Here is an 18,152-nt window from a genome sequence, read left to right as displayed (position 1 = left end):
GGGTCTAGGTGATAGACTGGGAGCTCAGTTGAGTGAAGATTGAAAGAGGAGATTGTGGAGGAAGTGAAAGAGTTCATTACAACCTTTATTAGAAACTGTTCAAGATTGTTGCCATAGGAGACAGCGTGGCTATACATGCAGATGTCGCATCTGGCTGGGTGCCTTTCCTGCATGGCTGTCCTATGGAAGTCTCAGAGTCTGCTAATTTAACATTGCAACTACTAAAGGTTGTCCTGGCCCTAATCCTCTCTCCTACAGTTCTGTTTAAGAGACAATAAATCTCTTTGCATTCAAAAAGTGTCTGGCACCCATTAATCTACCTTGCGTTGCTCCCACCATGCCTCATCTCTTCTCTACACAGAAGGGGTGTCAGCTGTCCCCAACTCTGGAGGTTACCATTAGGCTTGGAGAGGCCCGGGACTCGGCTACAAATCCAAAATAAGGATTTTTGTATATAGCTTACAAACTTTGAAAGAGAAATACATAAATTACACATAGACATAGAACACAAGCTTCTTACGAGAAAATGATGTACTACTGTATGTTCAGGTTTTTCTCTTTCTTTTGTCAAGGTAGTAAGGTGTGAGATTAAGGCTATGCTATTTGTTTTCAGTTTTACTTGATGGAAGAGATGTACTATCTGAAATAATTGTAGACCTGTAACAAGATAATGTAATGTGTCGTGTAATTTTTGTTTTATGTCCCCAGTTAAAGTGTGGAAGAGGATGCTAGAAGAGCAATACACTCCTTACACTCCTTACACCCTGAGCCTTGAAGAAACTGTCTCCAATGACCTGTTTAATTTCCATTTATCGTGACTTCAGACACATAACCTTTCCACTCCAAAAAAGATCTTGTTACATCCCGAATATGGGCGTAACATGTAACAAGTTGTGAAAGATGAACTCATCCTTTTAAAGCCACTGTTGAGTGGCTCCAGAACTTTTTTTGTGGTAGATACAGGGCTGATATAGCTGTATGGTTAAATGTAGTTGTGTCCCTTCACTAGGGCATCTACGTTTTTATAAAGGGAGTTGTATTACATTACGTCATTAAACATTTCTGACCATACATTACTACTGTGGCCTTGAAGTCAGCATTGTGTACAGTTTGTGTGGCCTGCATTTGAAATGACTATAGCTGTAAGGGCTACACTGATGCGTCTGGTCTTAATAAATAGTGCAAATAGCACAGTGTTAATTTTAGTAATTCATAGCAGCAAATCAGGATTAATTTTACTTAAACTAGACCAGTATAAGGTAGATCCTGACTGGTTACTGCATGTATTACCCAATGGATTTAGCACTTTGGTTCTTAAACCTATGCAGTAATCCTATTGCTCAAATCTTTTGATGTTGAGGCTTTAATGCCATCGTGCAAGTGGTCAAACTTAGGCCTCATGCACACGAGACGCAGTTAAACGCGTGTTCAGATGCAGTTGGACACTTTTTTCACCCCTGAACTCATTCAATGTTATCCTATGTGTCCATGCACACAATCTCGTTTTTTGCCGTTTTTATGCAGTTGCGTTTAACCTCGTTTTTCCAGAAGCAAAAAAATGGGTTCAGATGCAAAAATTTCCACGTTTCAGACGCTAAACGCGGCACTCGCGTTTAGCTGCGTTTGCGTTTATATGCGTTTTTAAAGGAACCCAATTTTTTGGACCTGAAAACTCAGAAATATGATCTGAGAATGACATTTTGTGACCCGACTTTGGGGGCCCATATCTTGGGGCCACTTATTGCCAGGAACCCCAAATTTGGTATGCAGACACTGTGGATCTAGCACTACAACATATCCAAATGGGGTTCCTATCACCAAGTGACCCCGAGATAGGGGGCCCCAAAGTCGGGTCGCAAAATGTCATGTACTTTTCTGCATCAGAGAATGACATTTTGTGACCCAACTTTGGGGGCCCATATCTTGGGGCCAATTATTGCCAGGAATCCCAATGTCATGTCATGCATGACATTGGGGTGACATGCATGACATGCATGTCTTTTCTGCATCAGAGATACATGGCCTCAAAGTCAACTGTGACCATCTGCGGCAATGTAATTTGGTCATTAGGGCTGGGTGTTATGGTAAATGGTTATCGGTTAGGGTTATTGTTTAGGATTAAGGGTTGGATTAGGGTTAGCTGTTAGGGGTTAGGGTTAGTGTTAGGATGAATGGTTAGGGTTAGGATTCTGGATATTTTAATAAGGCATTAAAAAATATTATACTACCATATACAGCAGCAAAGAATTAAAATATATTAATCAATACATTTTTCACGATAAAAATATATTAAAAAATTGGCCAAATAAATTTAAAACAATTATAAAAAATCTAATTAGCATAGATTTGCTTTTAAATAAAACAATTTGAAACTAGAAAAAAATGAATAAAAACATATATTAAGATTAAAAAATAAATAATTAACTATTTTAATATTGTTTTATATTAGAAATAATGAAAACATGTTAACCACTTTCAGACCGGACCATTTTGCTGGTAAATGACCAGAGGTCTTTTTACACTTTGGCACTGCGCTGCTTTAACTGGTAATTGCGCGGTCATGCAATGTTGTACCCAAACAAAATTTGCGTCCTTTTCTTCCCACAAATAGAGCTTTCTTTTGATGGTATTTGATTGCCTCTGCGATTTTTATTTTTTGCGATATAAACGTAAAAAGACCGCAAATTTTGAAAAAAAATGATATTTTCTACTTTTTGTTATTAGAAAAATCCAATAAACTCAATTTTAGTCATACATTTAGGCCAAAATGTATTCAGCCACATGTCTTTGGTAAAAAAAAAGTCAATAATTGTATATTTATTGGTTTGCGCAAAAGTTGTCACATCTACAAACTAAGGTACGTTTTCTGGAATTTACGCAGCTTTTAGTTTACGACTGCCTATCCCATTTCTTGAGGTGCTAAAATGGCAGGGCAGTACAAACCCCCCCCAAATGACCCCATTTTGGAAAGTAGACCCCCTAAGGAAATTGATAAGAGGCATGTTGAGCCCATTGAATATTTTATTTTTTTGCCTCAAGCGATTGAATAATGACAAAAAAAAAAATATTTTTTTTTTTTACACAAAGTTGTCACTAAATGATATATTGCTCACACATGCTATGGGCGTATGTGAAATGACACCCCAAAATAAATTCTGCTGCTTCTCCTGAGTACGGGGATACCACATATGTGGGACTTTTTGGGAGCCTAGCCGCGTACGGGGCCCCGAAATCCAAGCACCGCCTTCAGGCTTTCTAAGGGCGTAAATTTTTGAGTTCACTTCTCACTACCTATTACAGTTTTGAAGGCCATAAAATGCCAAGATGGCACAAAACCCCCACAAATGACCCCATTTTAGAAAGTAGACACCCCAAGCTATTTGCTGAGAGGCATGTTGAGTTCATGGAATATTTTATATTTTGCCACAAGTTGCGGGAAAATTACAAACTTTTTTTTTTTTTTTTTTTTTTTTAACAAAGTTGTCACTAAATGATATATTGCTCATGCATGCCATGGGCATATGTGAAATGACACCCCAAAATAAATTCTGCTGCTTCTCCTGAGTACGGGGATACCACATATGTGGGACTTTTTGGGAGCCTAGCCGCGTACGGGGCCCCGAAAACCAAGCACCGCCTTCAGGCTTTCTAAGGGCGTAAATTTTTGAGTTCACTTCTCACTACCTATTACAGTTTTGAAGGCCATAAAATGCCAAGATGGCACAAAACCCCCACAAATGACCCCATTTTAGAAAGTAGACACCCCAAGCTATTTGCTGAGAGGCATGTTGAGTCCATGGAATATTTTATATTTTGCCACAAGTTGCGGGAAAATTACAAACTTTTTTTTTTTTTTTTTTTTTTTTTCACAAAGTTGTCACTAAATGATATATTGCTCACGCATGCCATGGGCATATGTGAAATGACACCCCAAAATAAATTCTGCTGCTTCTCCTGAGTATGGGGATACCACATATGTGGGACTTTTTGGGAGCCTAGCCGCGTACGGGGCCCCGAAAACCAAGCACCGCCTTCAGGCTTTCTAAGGGCGTTACAGTTTTGAAGGCCATAAAATGCCAAGATGGCACAAACCCCCCCAAATGACCCCATTTTGGAAAGTAGACACCCCTAAATTTAGGGGTACACTAGTGAGACTAGGTAATAAATGGCGGGTGCCCTGAAACTATAAAAAAATAACTAACCAACCAGCGTCACCTGTAACAGTTATATGGTGATCACTGGTGAAAGGGTTAACTAGGGGGCAATCAGGGGGCTTTATGCGGTAGTATATGGGGGTCCCTGGCGCTATAAAAAGCTGCGGCGAACCTAAATACCTACCTGCCTAACTAGCGTCACCTGTGACACTAATACGGCGATCAGAAAAATGATCGCTTATTAGGCTGGGTTCACACTGGAGCGATGCGGAAACGCCGCGAATCCGCGGCGGGTTCCCGCATCGCATGCCTCCCGGCGGCAGTTCACACTGCCCTATGCGAACTGCTGGGAGTGTCAGTGAAATGTTACTGACACCCCCAGATCAGTTCGCATATCGCAGTGCGATCTGCAAACTCGGATCGCATGGTGTGAACACCCATGCGATCCGATTCTGCTGCGGGCCAAAAAAAGGGTCCCGTGCGAATTTGCGGCGGGTGCGGCGAATGGCTGAACTCGAATCGCACAGAGATCGGATGTGATTTGCACTGCAGTGCGGTGCGAATCACATCCGTTCTCATAAACCGCTGCAATGTGAACCCAGCCTTAGTGACACTGGCGACGGGGGGTGATCACGGGGTTAAACCTTTATTGGGGGGGTTAGGGGGGTACATTAGAACTAAAGGGGGCTAACTCTAACTGCCCTAACAGTTATTACAGTCACAAATGACACCAATGCAAAAAAAAAAAAAAAAAAAAAATGACATTGGTGTCACTGTGACTGGGGGGCAGGGGTAATTGGGGGGGTGATCGGGGGGTAAAGGGGGGGTGTGAGTGTGCCTGGCATGTTCTACTGTGTGTGTAGAGTGTTGGTGCAACTTACTGATCCGCTCTCCTCCGTGTCGGAACGAAAAATACCGACACGGAGGAGAGAATACATCACTTCCTCTCCTGTGTTTACATTACAGGAGAGGAAGTGATGTCACCGGGGATTTCTATTCGTCGGGAGCGATCGCGAGGGGGTGGCCATGAATGAATGGCCATCCCCTCGTCCGGGATCGCTCCCGAACGAATACCGACCGCCGCAGGCACCGGGCGGGGGCCCGATCGGGCCCCCGACCCGCGGGAGGCAAGGGACGTACATGTATGTCCTTATGCCTGCCCGTGCCATTGTACCGACGTACATCGGCGTGCGGCGGTCGGCAACTGGTTAAAAATTGCCACAAGAAAATTTTAGATATTTTAAAAAATTGGATAATTTGCTATAAATAGACGTTCTTTTTTTAAAAATAAAGGACAGAGAAAAAAATTCATCTGTACATCTATAGATAAATATATTTTATAAATATATACACATACCTGATCGTTACCAACAGACGTTCCTCTGGTGACACACTGTTTCTCATATTGGTGTCTATGAATGTCAGACCAGGTCGTCCTTTTTCTAAGAGCAGATCAAATGTGACAATGGACATCCGGCTAAAATTAAAAAGCTTGTCGGGGTAGGTACGCAGCTGCACATACATGTTTGTAAAATATCCAAAGGACATTCGCTGTCCCATCAACGGATGGGTCCAATATTGATGAGCTCTGACTCTGGACCTCTCATGAAATTTGCGACGACGTTGCTGTCTCATCAGGAGCATTTCCTGACATATATTCAATATGGGATCCATTTAAAAATATATACCACAGAAAGAGAGGCGAATGCAAGTGTACAACTGCTCTCTATGCTGCTGCTGCTCACTCTGATCAAAATAGCAGAAATAGTTAAAAAAACATGCTTTGAGAGCTTGGGGAGGGTCTACATGATGTTATCTTTATAAACGCTTATAAACGCAAACGCGGCAAAACACGCGTTTCAGCTTTTTTTGAGCAGAGTTTTCACCTGCGTCTCACGTGCATGAGGCCTTAAAGAAGAGCTCCATAATGAAGTTGCTATTGAAAATATGCTGGCCTACACTTATCTCTTTTATTTACAATTTTACAGAGCAGTAAGCTGTCTTCAGCTATACTTTAGTGCTCTGATGCTGGATCCTGCAGCTGCAAACTCTGCCTCTCCTTTCCTCTTGTGAAAATATGAAGCTTTCTGTGAATAGACAGCGGAGGCGAGGGACGGGCAGTCATACAGCAGCCGCATCTTTCCCGTCTGAGCACTGTTGGATTTAACCCATTGTAAGCCAGCAGATTTTAAATGGTGACTTAATTCCAGGAGTTCTCCTTTAAGCTTGTTTGTTTAAACATGACACAATTTTCAAAATTGTGTTTGTCTATATACCACTAGCAAGTCTATTAGACAGCAGGAACATTGAAAGGCACATTTCTAAAACAGACATTTATAAAACATTTTCTTTTTGCATTATATACTAAAATCTGCTGAAAAGCGATATAATGACACAATAATAGAAATACTAATGAACTATGACCAATGGCTTTTGTGATGGTATGTGTAGGAACATTCATAGCAAAACACACCTACGGACGGAAATGGCCTTTCCCTTTATATATAATAGTGTGTGTGTGTATATGTGTGTGTGTGTGTATGTGTGTGTGTGTATATATATATATATATATATATATATATATATATATATATATATATAATGTGTATATAAATTGGTTTCAACCCTAGCATACCAAATTTGTAGATTTTGAAAGGGTTTAATCATTTATAATATGATTTTAAAGATGATGCAATCTAACATTAAATGTAAATGACACTGGTTTGGTTTCCTTAATTTAATTCATTTATAATGCAGTACCATTTCTAGGCAGCAGATGGCAAGAATGTTGTTCTGTATAAATTGTCTATACAGTAAAAAAATGACAGACTCTACAGGAAACAGGTATTTGACTTGCTAGAAAGTACAAACAGCATTTTTTAGTCAGTTTAGGTGGCATTATCTGTTTGTCATAGCACCTAAAAGTCCCTGTAACATTAAAAAGATTTTGTCTGGACAACGGTTGAACAACTTCTTTTTAGATATGTTTAAAATAAAAAAAACAGTAGCTTTCTTTTCTTACATCAGGGGATACAGAGCCATAGTAATAACTATGTGGGTTATATCGGACCATCAGGTGCTGGACACCTGCACGCCCCTTAAGGCACGAACTTCCCCCATATAGCTCCTCTCACGACTGGGAGTACTCAGTTTTTTTTTTTTTTTGCCAGTGTCTGGGTACATGTAAAGATGTGTGTACTGAGCTCCACTGGCAGTAATCCTTTGATGAGAGCCAGCCACCCTGACCGGATCCGTTCTGATGTCTCCGTAATGGACTAAATGAATGGTACCCAGGCCTCGTCATACGAAGACGCAAGGTTTTGCTTGCGAATGCTTTAAGACCTGGGCCCTGGGATCCAGTGCTTTTTGGTAGTAAGGCCAATAAATGTTTACTGGCAGGGTCTTCTCGCAGATCCAGGATTGTGGGATAACCCTAGTGTTCCCCGGTTCCTGAAGGTTTCCTTTTAAGGTCTCGGAGCCTTGAAGGTCGAAGATAAACCCTGCTGCGAGTTCAGGTAGGGGAGATTTTCTCAGGAATCTCTCCTTCCATGTATTATGTTGCCATGTCATGTCTATGTGTCGCCACTGGAGGCTGTATTGCGTACTCACCATTCTGATGCTGGAAACAGCAGAAGCTCCACTCTCCTCTCCGTTCAAGCCAGCTCAGACCCTCAGGTATGAAGGGGGGTCTGATCACTTCCTGGGCCCCCAGATTGGCGATTTTTGTCTGATTGAATGCCAGTCAGCTGCCTTTTTTTTTTTTTTTTTTTTTGGCAAGCCGCGGCCGCTCGCTAAGTGGAGGATTTACCCGCCCGCCATGATGCCGGCGCTCACGCGGGAGATTAAACTTCCCTGTTTAAAAGAGGAAGGGGGGGCCGTTTCCGTGGGGGGGGGGCGTGGCCAAGCGGCGTCTGACGCCGGCCACATGTGTAGGAAGTAGTTTAGAGCTCTGCAAGAGAAGCTTCTGCCTGGCGATGGAGGGACAGATTAGAGTGGTTGCTGGTCAGGTTTGGTGACACAAGCATTTCCCTTTTGACAACATTGTACTGTATAGCTAGGATTAATAGCAGTTATTGTACTGTATGATTTTAATTACATTTTTTAAATAAAGTTGAATAATTCGGAGTGAGGCTATCCAGCTACATCTTTTCTACTTCAGTTATTGTACTGTACTATAGCCTAGCAAGTGAAACATTCTTTTGCTGGTACTGCCTCTGCTTTGTACTGTAAGCTATGAGTGACCAGGAACTCCTCTAAGGGTTCTAAGGGGTTAATGGTATACAACAAACTTAAAAACCCTTCCAAAAGAATGTCTTCCTCCCCTGAAGGGTAAAAAGAAAAATACGGCCAGTCAGATGAGCCGTCAAGGGTAGAACACTACTGTCCCTGTGTATTTCATACTAACAGGTTATTTCTTCTACCATTTAAAAGATTATTGCTATGATGTCTCTCTATAGTAGGACTAAACATAGCAGATTCCCATCTAGTCCTCTGGGCCCTTTTGTTGAGGTGCAGGAGGCTGGGGATCAGGTAGATCTTCCCAAATATTGGACGATACTTATTTTTCCTCTTCGGAGGATCCTAACAGGGAGGGAGTAGCCGCACAAGTCAGGTGTTTGTCTACTCCCTTCACTAACCCTTTTGTTGCCTGCAGCACAGGCTCTTGAGGTATCTACCTCTAATAGGGTTCATTTGAACCTCCCCCACCTGGGGATGTTATTCCTATTCTTCATGGGAACATTTCTATGAAAGAAATGGGGGGGTTTCAGCTATTAATACTGCAATCACCCCAGTGAGCACAGTCTCACATGTCCAGTGGGCCTATGGCCACATCACCCAAAAAAGCTCCCGATCTCGTCTGATCTTGGAGGCTAAGCAGGGTTGGGCCTGGTTAGTACCTGGAAGGGAGACTGCCTGGGAATACCAGGTTCGGTAGGCAAATAATGCACTGATGTTAAAGGATCCAGCAAGTTAAGGTTGGATTTTCCTTTAAGAGACAGGATGTCTTTTGCAGTTCTGGATGCAATTGGAGTAGCTCAGTCCATTAACCCTTTAACGTCTGCTCCACTATTTTGGTGGAGCACATTTTGAGTGACGCCAATGCATTGGAATGTGGACTCCAAGGGGTTAAGGAACAGGTGTGAGATACCTGAAAGTTCTGCCTGATCAGCAGGCCAGGCAAGGGGCTGGTGTATTTGATGCACTGTGTCTCACAGATGCTATGAAGGACTCGATCGTTTACGCCCTATGGCTTATACTTGGACTAGTGCATTTTTGCAGAGGTCCGTGGCTGAAGTATTGATCAGCCGAAGCACCAGGTGAAAACCCTTAGCCAGTCTGTGTCCCTTCCTGGGGTACAACTATTTAGAGTGGATAAGTACATCCAAGAGGGGGTAAAGCTCTCTTTACCAATAAAAGGAGGTTCAAACAGTTCTCCTCGTGCAGCCTCTCCTATGCCTGGGGTATCTGCCTTTAGGCAGTCTCAATGGTCTCAATAGTCAGGTTCAAGAGTTCCCAGAGGCAGCACCAGGATCTTGGGGTCCGAAAGCCTGTAAAGCAGAATGCTAAGGCCTTCCCAGGAAGGAGCACCCCCACTCGTTTGGGTGAGAGGAAAGGTCCTGCCATTCTCAAGGTCTGGCAGGAACAATGTTAAGAGCAGAGGGATTTCTGTGATTTTTACTATTTTTATAATTTTTTTCTCTAGGTTACATCTAGAGCTTCAAGAGCCCAGGTGGCCCAGTCGGCTTTCGATCTGAGGGTCCGGGGTTCGGGTCCTGTTTGGGTGCTGCCTGTGGGGTCCTTGGGGCTGCTGATGCAGCAGTCTTTATGCAAGAGTGTCCATCTTCTCAAAGAATGCTCCAAAGGTTCCAGAGAAAAAAAGTCTCTTTCTAGCCTCTGGATCAGCTGTTATCCCAGTCAGTGATATCAGAGATTCCCTTAGTGGAACAGGGAGTTTTTGGCTCAAATCTTTTAAGGTCCCAGAGCCAGAGTGGTAAGACCCATTCTAGATCTCAGATCTGAATTGGCACTTGAAAATCAGATCCTTTCATAATTCGATCAGCTGTGTCCATCCTGCAAGAAGGGGCGTTGCAGATCTCCATGTACCAAAGTTTCCCGCTTACCAGAAATTTCTGCGATTTTGAAGTATAAAATTATTTTTTCAATCGTGGCACTGCCATTCGGCTTAGCCACAGCATCACAAGTGTTCTGAAAGATTCTGGCACCTCCTTTAGCCAGGTTAAGGGCTCAAGACATAACGGTCCTAGCCTATTAGAATATCTACTTTTAATCGATCATTCAGTCTCAGGTCTAAAACCAGAGTCTGATCTCAGCTGTAGATATCTGAAATCTCTAGGTTGGATTCTCAGCCTAGGAAGATTCTCCTTAAAACCATCAAGGAGGTTACTTGGGGGCTGGTTATAGATACCATACAGAAGAAGGTATTCTTACCCCAGTCATGAATCAGTTCCATTGTAGGACTAATTCAACTTATCAGGATAAATTAAAATTCCTTTATTCGGCTGCAGGAGATTTTTAGGGGAAATGGTGGCCTCCTTACGTGCAGTTTGATTCAATGACTGCTTCAAGACACCATCCTGTCGGTCTGGAATAAAGAGGATTCAGGCCTTGTTTGTTTCCAATACGCTTGGCTCCTGACATAGGTCAGAGCCTAAATCGGTGCTTGTTATCCAGCAGGAGGGAAAATCTTTATCCTGCAAGGTGTTAACAACAGATGCCAGTATTCTAGGCTGGGGAGCAGCCCTGGAAGAAGATTCAGTCCAGGGGAGATGGTCCAGGTTAGAGGACCTTGCCTATCAACTTTGTTGGAAGTTTCAGGCAGTACATCTGGCCATAGAATTTTGGCGGTCAGATTACGGGACTGTCCTGACAGGATTCAGTCTGACAGAGCCACGGCGGTGGCTTACATCAATGACCAGGGGAGGCACGAGAAGTCGTGCAGCCCATAAGAGGTGAATAATGTTCTAGCTTTGGCAGAACACAACACTCCTTGCCTATCGGCAATTTTTAATATTTCAGGTATACTACTTGAGACGCCAACAATTCTTTCCGGGAGAATGATCTCTTCACTCCGACATCTTCCTAGCAATATGTCAGATGGGGTACTCCGGATATGGACCTATTCGCGTCCAGATTCATAAGGTCGACAACTTTGTCAAACAAGGGGGTCCGCTAGCAGGCAGAACAGACACATTAGTCTTCCCAGGGGATCAGTTTTCACTGATCTATGCATTTCCTCCAGCTCTGCTACTTCCGCACCTTCTCTGCAGGATTAAGCAGGAACAGGAGGTGATTCTGTTGGCCCCAGCCAGGTCCCGGAAGATCTTAATTTATCGAGATCATAAAGATGGCAGTAGGAGTCCTTTGGACACTGCCATTATACCCAGACCTTCTTGCACAAGGTCCGGTATTTCATCTTTACGGACACGGAGTTTAACAGGTTTCACTGTTGAATTCCACTCTATAAAAGATCGTGGGTGATCTCCTTCAGTAGTGTCAACTTTGACTAAGCCCAGGAAGCCGGCTTCCAGGATCATTTATATATAGAATCTGGAAGGCATAAGTTTCTTGGTATGGATCCAGGGGTTGGCACCCCAAGAAGTATGTCAATAGGCAGGATTCCTGCATATGCGATCTGAAAGGAAGCTGGCCTTGACTTTTATCAAGAGCCATATCCAGGCTGTGTTGATGTCTTTTCCTATGGCCTCTTGCTTCCCACTCTTGTTGTGTAGCTTATTCAGGGGGTAACACTGTTTATTCCCCCTATCAAGGCACCTCTAAATCCTTAGGATTTAAAATTGGTCTTATCGGCTTTGTTAAATCAGCCGTTTGAACCTTACGAGAAATTCTCTTGGTTCTTTGACAAAGAATCTTTTTATGCTTGCCATTTCTTCTGCTAGAAGAGTATGGGAACTAACGGCTCTGTCTAGTAAAGAGCCATATTTCATCATGCATAAGGATGTAGTGGTTTTATGTCCTCATCCTGAATTCTTACCAAAAGTGGTAACAGGTTTTCATTTAAACCAAGATATTCTTCCTTCTTTCTCCCCAAAAGGCTTAATCTGGGGAAGTGAAAGCACTACAGTCTCTTGATGTAGTAAGAGCGATCAGAATCTATTTAAAGGCGACCGCTCAGGTTCGCAAAACACAGGTTTTGTTTGTACTGCCAGAGGGTCCAAGATATGGACAGGCAGCGTCAAGATCCACTATTTTCCAAATGGATTTGTCAAAGGATGGATCAAGCTTCAGCTTAAAGAAGAAAATTCTTCCTTTTCAGATTAAGAGCACACTCATCCAGGGTGATTTAGTGCCTCTTGGGTGGTGCATCATCAGGCCTCTATGGTCTTCGGTTCAGACATTTATCCGATTAATCAATATTAAAGGTCATGAGGATATTGCCTTTGTGGACAGCATATACTGCAGGCTGCAGTATGAGTCCTCTGGCCTCCTGTTTTCTTGATTCTGTCTCACCACCCCCCCCTTCAGTTGCCATTACTATGGGACATCCCACATAGTTATTACTATGGCTCTGTGTCCCCTGATGTAAGAAAAGAAAATAAAATTTTTATAACAGCTTACCTGTAAAATCCTTTTATTTGATGTACATCAGGGGACACAGAGGTCCCTCCCTTCTTCTTATACACTTTGATTGCTTGGCTACAAAACTGAGGACTCCCAGTAGTGGGAGGGGTAATATGGGGAAAGTTCACGCCTTAAGGGGTGTGCCAGTGTCCAACACCTGATGGTCCGATATAACCCACATAGTTGTACATCAGGGGACACAGAGCCATAGTAATAACTATGTGGGTTATATTGGACCATCAGATGCTGCACACTTAAGGCATGAACTTCCCCCATATAAGCCCTCCCACTACTGGGAGTCCTCAGTTTTGTAGCCAAGCAATCAAAGTGTATAAGAAGGGAGGGACCTCTGTGTCCCCTGATGTACATCAAAGAAAAGGATTTTACAGGTAAGCTGTTATAAAAATCCTATTTCTCTTATATTCACCGAATGACACAGCTTCTCTCTTTAGACTATTGGGTTGTTATGCCACCTTCAGGAGAGGACTAGCTATTACAGGTGGCATAACAACCCAATGGTCTAAAGAGAGAAGCTGTGTCAGTCGGTGAATTACAGAGAAAAGGATTTTACGGTGAGTCCAAAAAAATTATCCTATTTTTCTCGCATAGCTCTCAGACAGTAATCTCAGAGTGCAAATTCACTTAAAAATGTAATTGGCTTCTTTTGGATTTTCATTTTTGATCACTTGTTTTTCACAGTGCAGAATATAGACATAAAGGGGTGGTTTATATAGTGTATACGTGACAATCAGCACCACCCCTGATTATAAAGTGCTAAGTGCAAAACTAATACAGTGGAACCTTGGATTACGAGCCTAATCCGTTCCAGGAGAATGCTTGTAATCTAAAGCACTCGCATATCAAAGTGAGTTTCCCCTAGAAGGCAATAGAAACAAAGATAATTTGTTCCACATTGACTTCTATTGTATGCAGTACCGTATGTGGCCAGAGGTGGGGGGGGGGCGCCGGAGAGACTCTGAAATACTCGCAGACTGCTCCGATGCACCCGGAAACACTTGGGAACTGAATAATTCCGAGTGCATCCGAGTGTCACTGGCACCTCTGGCCAAATTCTGTACTGCACACCGCAGAGGCTTGAATCCTGCACGTTTTGCAAGACAAAGCTCGCAAACTGAGTCCGGATTTAAAAAAAAAAAAAGCTTGTATTGTGAAACGCTCGTTGACAGTGTTCATCGCAATCCGAGGTATTACTGTATATCAAATACTGTGCAAAATATATGTAAAAATATTGCAGCTGCTGAACACCCTAAGTGAATCACCTCACTATACACAGTTACGTTTATATAAAGTGATGGTTGTATTACTTTTTGTGGCTAATTTGTTGAACATTATGTGTTTTGATTCTCATCATTACTTCTGTAGTGCTGGCAGGAAACCTTTTCTAGCATATTGAACAATCTCTGTTGTACACAAGTCCGAGACCATCCTTTTATATAAAGGGTTTAATGCCAAGGTGTTTAAATTACTTTTCTGTGCAGAGGGATTTGATAGCAAAAAGAAGATAAGACCTGTCTAGAAAGCCGCAAAGAACTCCTGACCATTAAATGTAGAGAAGTGTGGCTTCCTTTATCCGTTTGCTGCCTTGACATTTTTGCTCTCCTCAGTGTCCCTGCTGCTTACTTGGTGGCTGTCTCTGTTCTGTGCTGCATTGTTTTTAAGATTGGAGAAATCGACCCAATGGAATTCTAATGGCGCGTACACACGTAGCGGACTGTCTGGCGGACTTTCCGAACGGGCTACTTGCCCACATACGGCACTCTTTCAGCAGACTAATATGGCGTATTAAGTCCGCCGGACTATCCGCCGTACTTTTGAAATAAACGGACTCACCCACACACGCGGAGGAAAGTCCGCTCATTTTGAGCGCGTCTCCAGGTAGGCGGGGCCCGCGAAGGATGCGTCGCTGGCCCCGCCACCTGGTTTGGAAAAAATCGGCGTGGGGTTCCCCCCAGGTCCACATCAGACCCTTGTCCGAGCACGCTACCCGGCCGGCCAGTAAAGGGGGGGACGAGCAAGCGCGGCCCCCCCACCCCAAAGCACCTTGTCCCCATGTTGATGAGGACAAGGGCCTCTTCCCGACAACCCTGGCCATTGGTTGTCGGGGTCTGCGGGTGGGGGGCTTATCGGAATCCGGGAGCCCCCTTTAATAAGGGGGCCCCGGATATCGGCCCCCTCACCCTATGTGAATGAATATGGGGTACAATGTACCCCTACCCATTCACCTGTGAAAAAAAGTACAAAAAAAACAACAAAAAACGCACAAGGGTTAAAAGTTTTTTATTTCACAGCTCCGGGGGTCAGTGACGCATCCTTCGCGGGCCCCGCCTACCTGGAGACGTGCTCAAAATGAGCGGACTTTTCTCTGGGCGACAAAAGTCCGTTCATTTCAAAAGTACGGCGGAGTGGCACACGCACGGCCGGATTGTCCGCCGAAATGCAAGTCCGGCGGAAAGATTGGAGTGCAAAACTACTTTCTAAGTCCGCCATACTTTCGGGTAAAAAATTCAGCCGGAGGCTACACATGGGGGGATTGTCCGGCGGACTTGAGTTTGCCGGACTTTTCCACCCGATTGTTTGATCGTGTGTACGCGGCATAAGATTTCCCAACTTCGCGACATGCATCAGAACAGAAATGTGCAACTGGCAGGGACACACTTGGGCCTTATTTACACAGGTATGCTATACCGACACCCATGATAGGGCTATGTTTGCCAGCAGGGGAATGCAAAGGTGTTCCGTGCATCCCAGTACAGCTAGTCAGTTGAGACACTCCCAATTTGTCAGGCTGGGACTGAGCACCCATGCAGGCAAACACAGGCATATATTTTACCACGTCCATGTGAATGTGGTCTTTGAAAGTTTAAGATTTCAAAGCAGCTGATGTAATAAAGGATGTTACATGGCAATCTACATATTACACTTTCATCTGCATATTTGAATAGAAACATCCTTAAAGCGGGGTTCCACCCTAAAGTGGAACTTCCGCTCATCGGAACGCTCCCCCCTCCGGTGTCACAGTTGTCACCTTTCAGGGGGAAGGGGGGGGTGCAGATACCCGTGGACCATTCCTATTGCGCTGCGTGACTCGCACATGCGCAGTAGGGAACCTGGAAGTGAAGCCGCAATGCTTCACTTCCTGATTCCCCCACCTAAAATGGCGGTGGCAGCAGCCGAGAGCTGAGCGATCGATTGGCCACGGCTGCCGACATCGCTGGACCCTGGGACAGGTAAGTGTCCATTTATTAAAAGTCAGCAGCTGTAGTATTTATAGCTGCTGGCTTTTAATATTTTTTTTTCAGTGACATCCCTCTTTAAGTTCTTGTTATTGTTATAACTGCTGAACTGTGCTCTCTTGTATTTGTGGAACATTGTGCCTTTCTCCATATATTACACACAGCTTAGGCCCCATTCACAAACATTGCAATAAACCATGAGAAAAAAAAAAACATTTTACCGCATTGCATGCATTACAATTCATTTTGAGATCTGCCCTGACCAACGCAGGCAGTGCACCACAACACAGTTGAGTTGGGGTGCACTGTATTAAAACAAATAGTGGTCCATGTCAGGTTTTAGGTTGCTTTGTGGTGTGTTGGCAGCCTATTCAAAATGAATGGGTTTCCTAATCCATCACATGTATACACTATTTTACTTCAGAATCAGGAGTGCAGCTTGTTGTAGCTGTCAGGCTGAGATAATGGATCCTGACCAAGTTTACAACTCTTTTTTATTTTTATTTTGGTATGAAAGAGTGAAAAGGAGGACATGAAAATATAAGCCTGTGTACTGGACTGATGAGTAATATTATGGGGGGCGTTCTTGGTAAAACTGGAGTACTCAATAAGATACAGCTGTGCATAGTAACAAATCCGCTTCTAACTTCAGCTTGTTCAATTAAGCTTTGACAATAAAACCTGGAAGCTGATTGGTTTCTATGAAGAGCTGCACCAGATTCTGCACTCTTCAGTTTTAGTAAATCTCCCATATGCCATTTTGTAATATTACCTTTGGAAATCCCAAGATTGATATCAACAAGTGGTTCTCTGCTGATCAGATAACAGCTTGGCAATCATCCTAAATCTACTGCTTCATTATGTCATCTGTGTCATGATGTTTGATCTCTGACCAACGTTTGTTTCTTTCGTAGATCCTTTTGTAAAACATTGCACTAGCAGCACTAGTATTACATGTATTCTTGTATTTGGAGGAGAAATAACCCAGTTATCCCAAAATGTGAAAAAAAGATTTCATTTAAATTCTTTCCACAATAGGGCATTTCTCACACCAAACGGTGCACTAGCAAGGTGAAGTCTAATTTGTTGTGTTTTCATGACAGAGGCTGCAATGCTTTTTCTGTGGAAAAATAAAAATGTTCCATTTTCGATTGTGTTCCTTTTGATTGCATTTAACATTTTTATTTATATATATATATATATATATATATATATATATATATATATTCTGTGAACTATTCCTGGCAATGCGGGTCGTCAACCAAGATAACATTGTGTTTCATTGGCACATTTATCAAGAATTTCTGCAGATGAGTCACTTTAATTTAAAATGCATAAACCAGGAAGTTTGTTTAGTGAATGTCACATTTCCTGTTTTATATCCGTATTCCTTTTGCAATTTACAGTCCATTTAATTGTATTGAAAAATGTCTGTTGGGTGGACGTCAGAAAGTTAGCTTAATGTCATACTTTGAGATAACCGGGTTTGATTTTAATACTGCGCCTGCTGTTTTCTTCCATTGAGTATTTAGCCAGAACCAGATTTTGATATTTATAATCTCTAAGCATCCCTCTGCTGAAACCTCACACCTTAACCACTTCAATACAGGGTGATTTCACCCCTTCCTGACCAAGCCAATTTTCAGCAATTGTGCGGTCATGCAACACTGTACTCAAGCTACATTTTTATAATTCCCCCCCCCACAAATAGAGCTTTCTTTTGGTGGTATTTTATCGCCGCTTTTTTTTTTTTTTATGCGCTACAAATAATAAAAAAAAAAAAGTTCGGAAAAAGAAAAGTTATTTTTTTCTTTTCTGCTATAAAATTTTGTAAATATGTTTTCTCCTTCACTGATGCAGCTGCACTTATATGCAGCACTAATTAGGAGGCACTGACAGGCAATCACTGATGGGCACAGCTTGGCATCCCAGGTGGGCAACCTCAATGCACTGATTATCAGCGCAGACCCCCCCCCCCCCCCCCCATCAGGACACCAGCGGACCGTCTCTCCTGTATTTGTGCCTTGTCGGCACAAGTAGAGGAAAAGCCAATAAACGGCACTTCCTGGTTACCATGTGATCAGCTGTGATTGGACACGGCTGATCACATGATAAAGCCTACGTCAGGCTCTTCACAGCAATG

General features: G+C 43.1%; 1 protein-coding gene and 1 pseudogene across 1 annotated transcript in view; both read left to right on the top strand.

Annotated features, from left to right (window-relative positions):
- SECISBP2 (SECIS binding protein 2) overlaps positions 1–1,200 on the top strand; it is a 76,119-nt gene extending 74,919 nt beyond the window's left edge. The window contains exon 12 of the mRNA XM_077469964.1: positions 709–1,200. Coding sequence (XP_077326090.1) covers positions 709–818 — 110 coding nt within the window. The 3' untranslated portion in view covers positions 819–1,200. The remainder of the gene's footprint in view (positions 1–708) is intronic.
- A 7,773-nt stretch (positions 1,201–8,973) lies between these two features.
- LOC143961179 (5S ribosomal RNA) lies at positions 8,974–9,093 on the top strand (annotated as a pseudogene).
- The last annotated feature ends 9,059 nt before the right edge of the window (positions 9,094–18,152 follow it).

The sequence above is a fragment of the Lithobates pipiens genome, unplaced genomic scaffold (assembly GCF_037356315.1).
Source record: "Lithobates pipiens isolate NorthernLeopardFrog02 unplaced genomic scaffold, aLitPip1_a1.2 Scaffold_11, whole genome shotgun sequence".
In the NCBI taxonomy this organism is placed as follows: Eukaryota; Metazoa; Chordata; class Amphibia; order Anura; family Ranidae; genus Lithobates; species Lithobates pipiens.
Note: the sequence above shows the minus strand (reverse complement) of the source record. Positions and strands in the feature narration are given on the sequence as shown.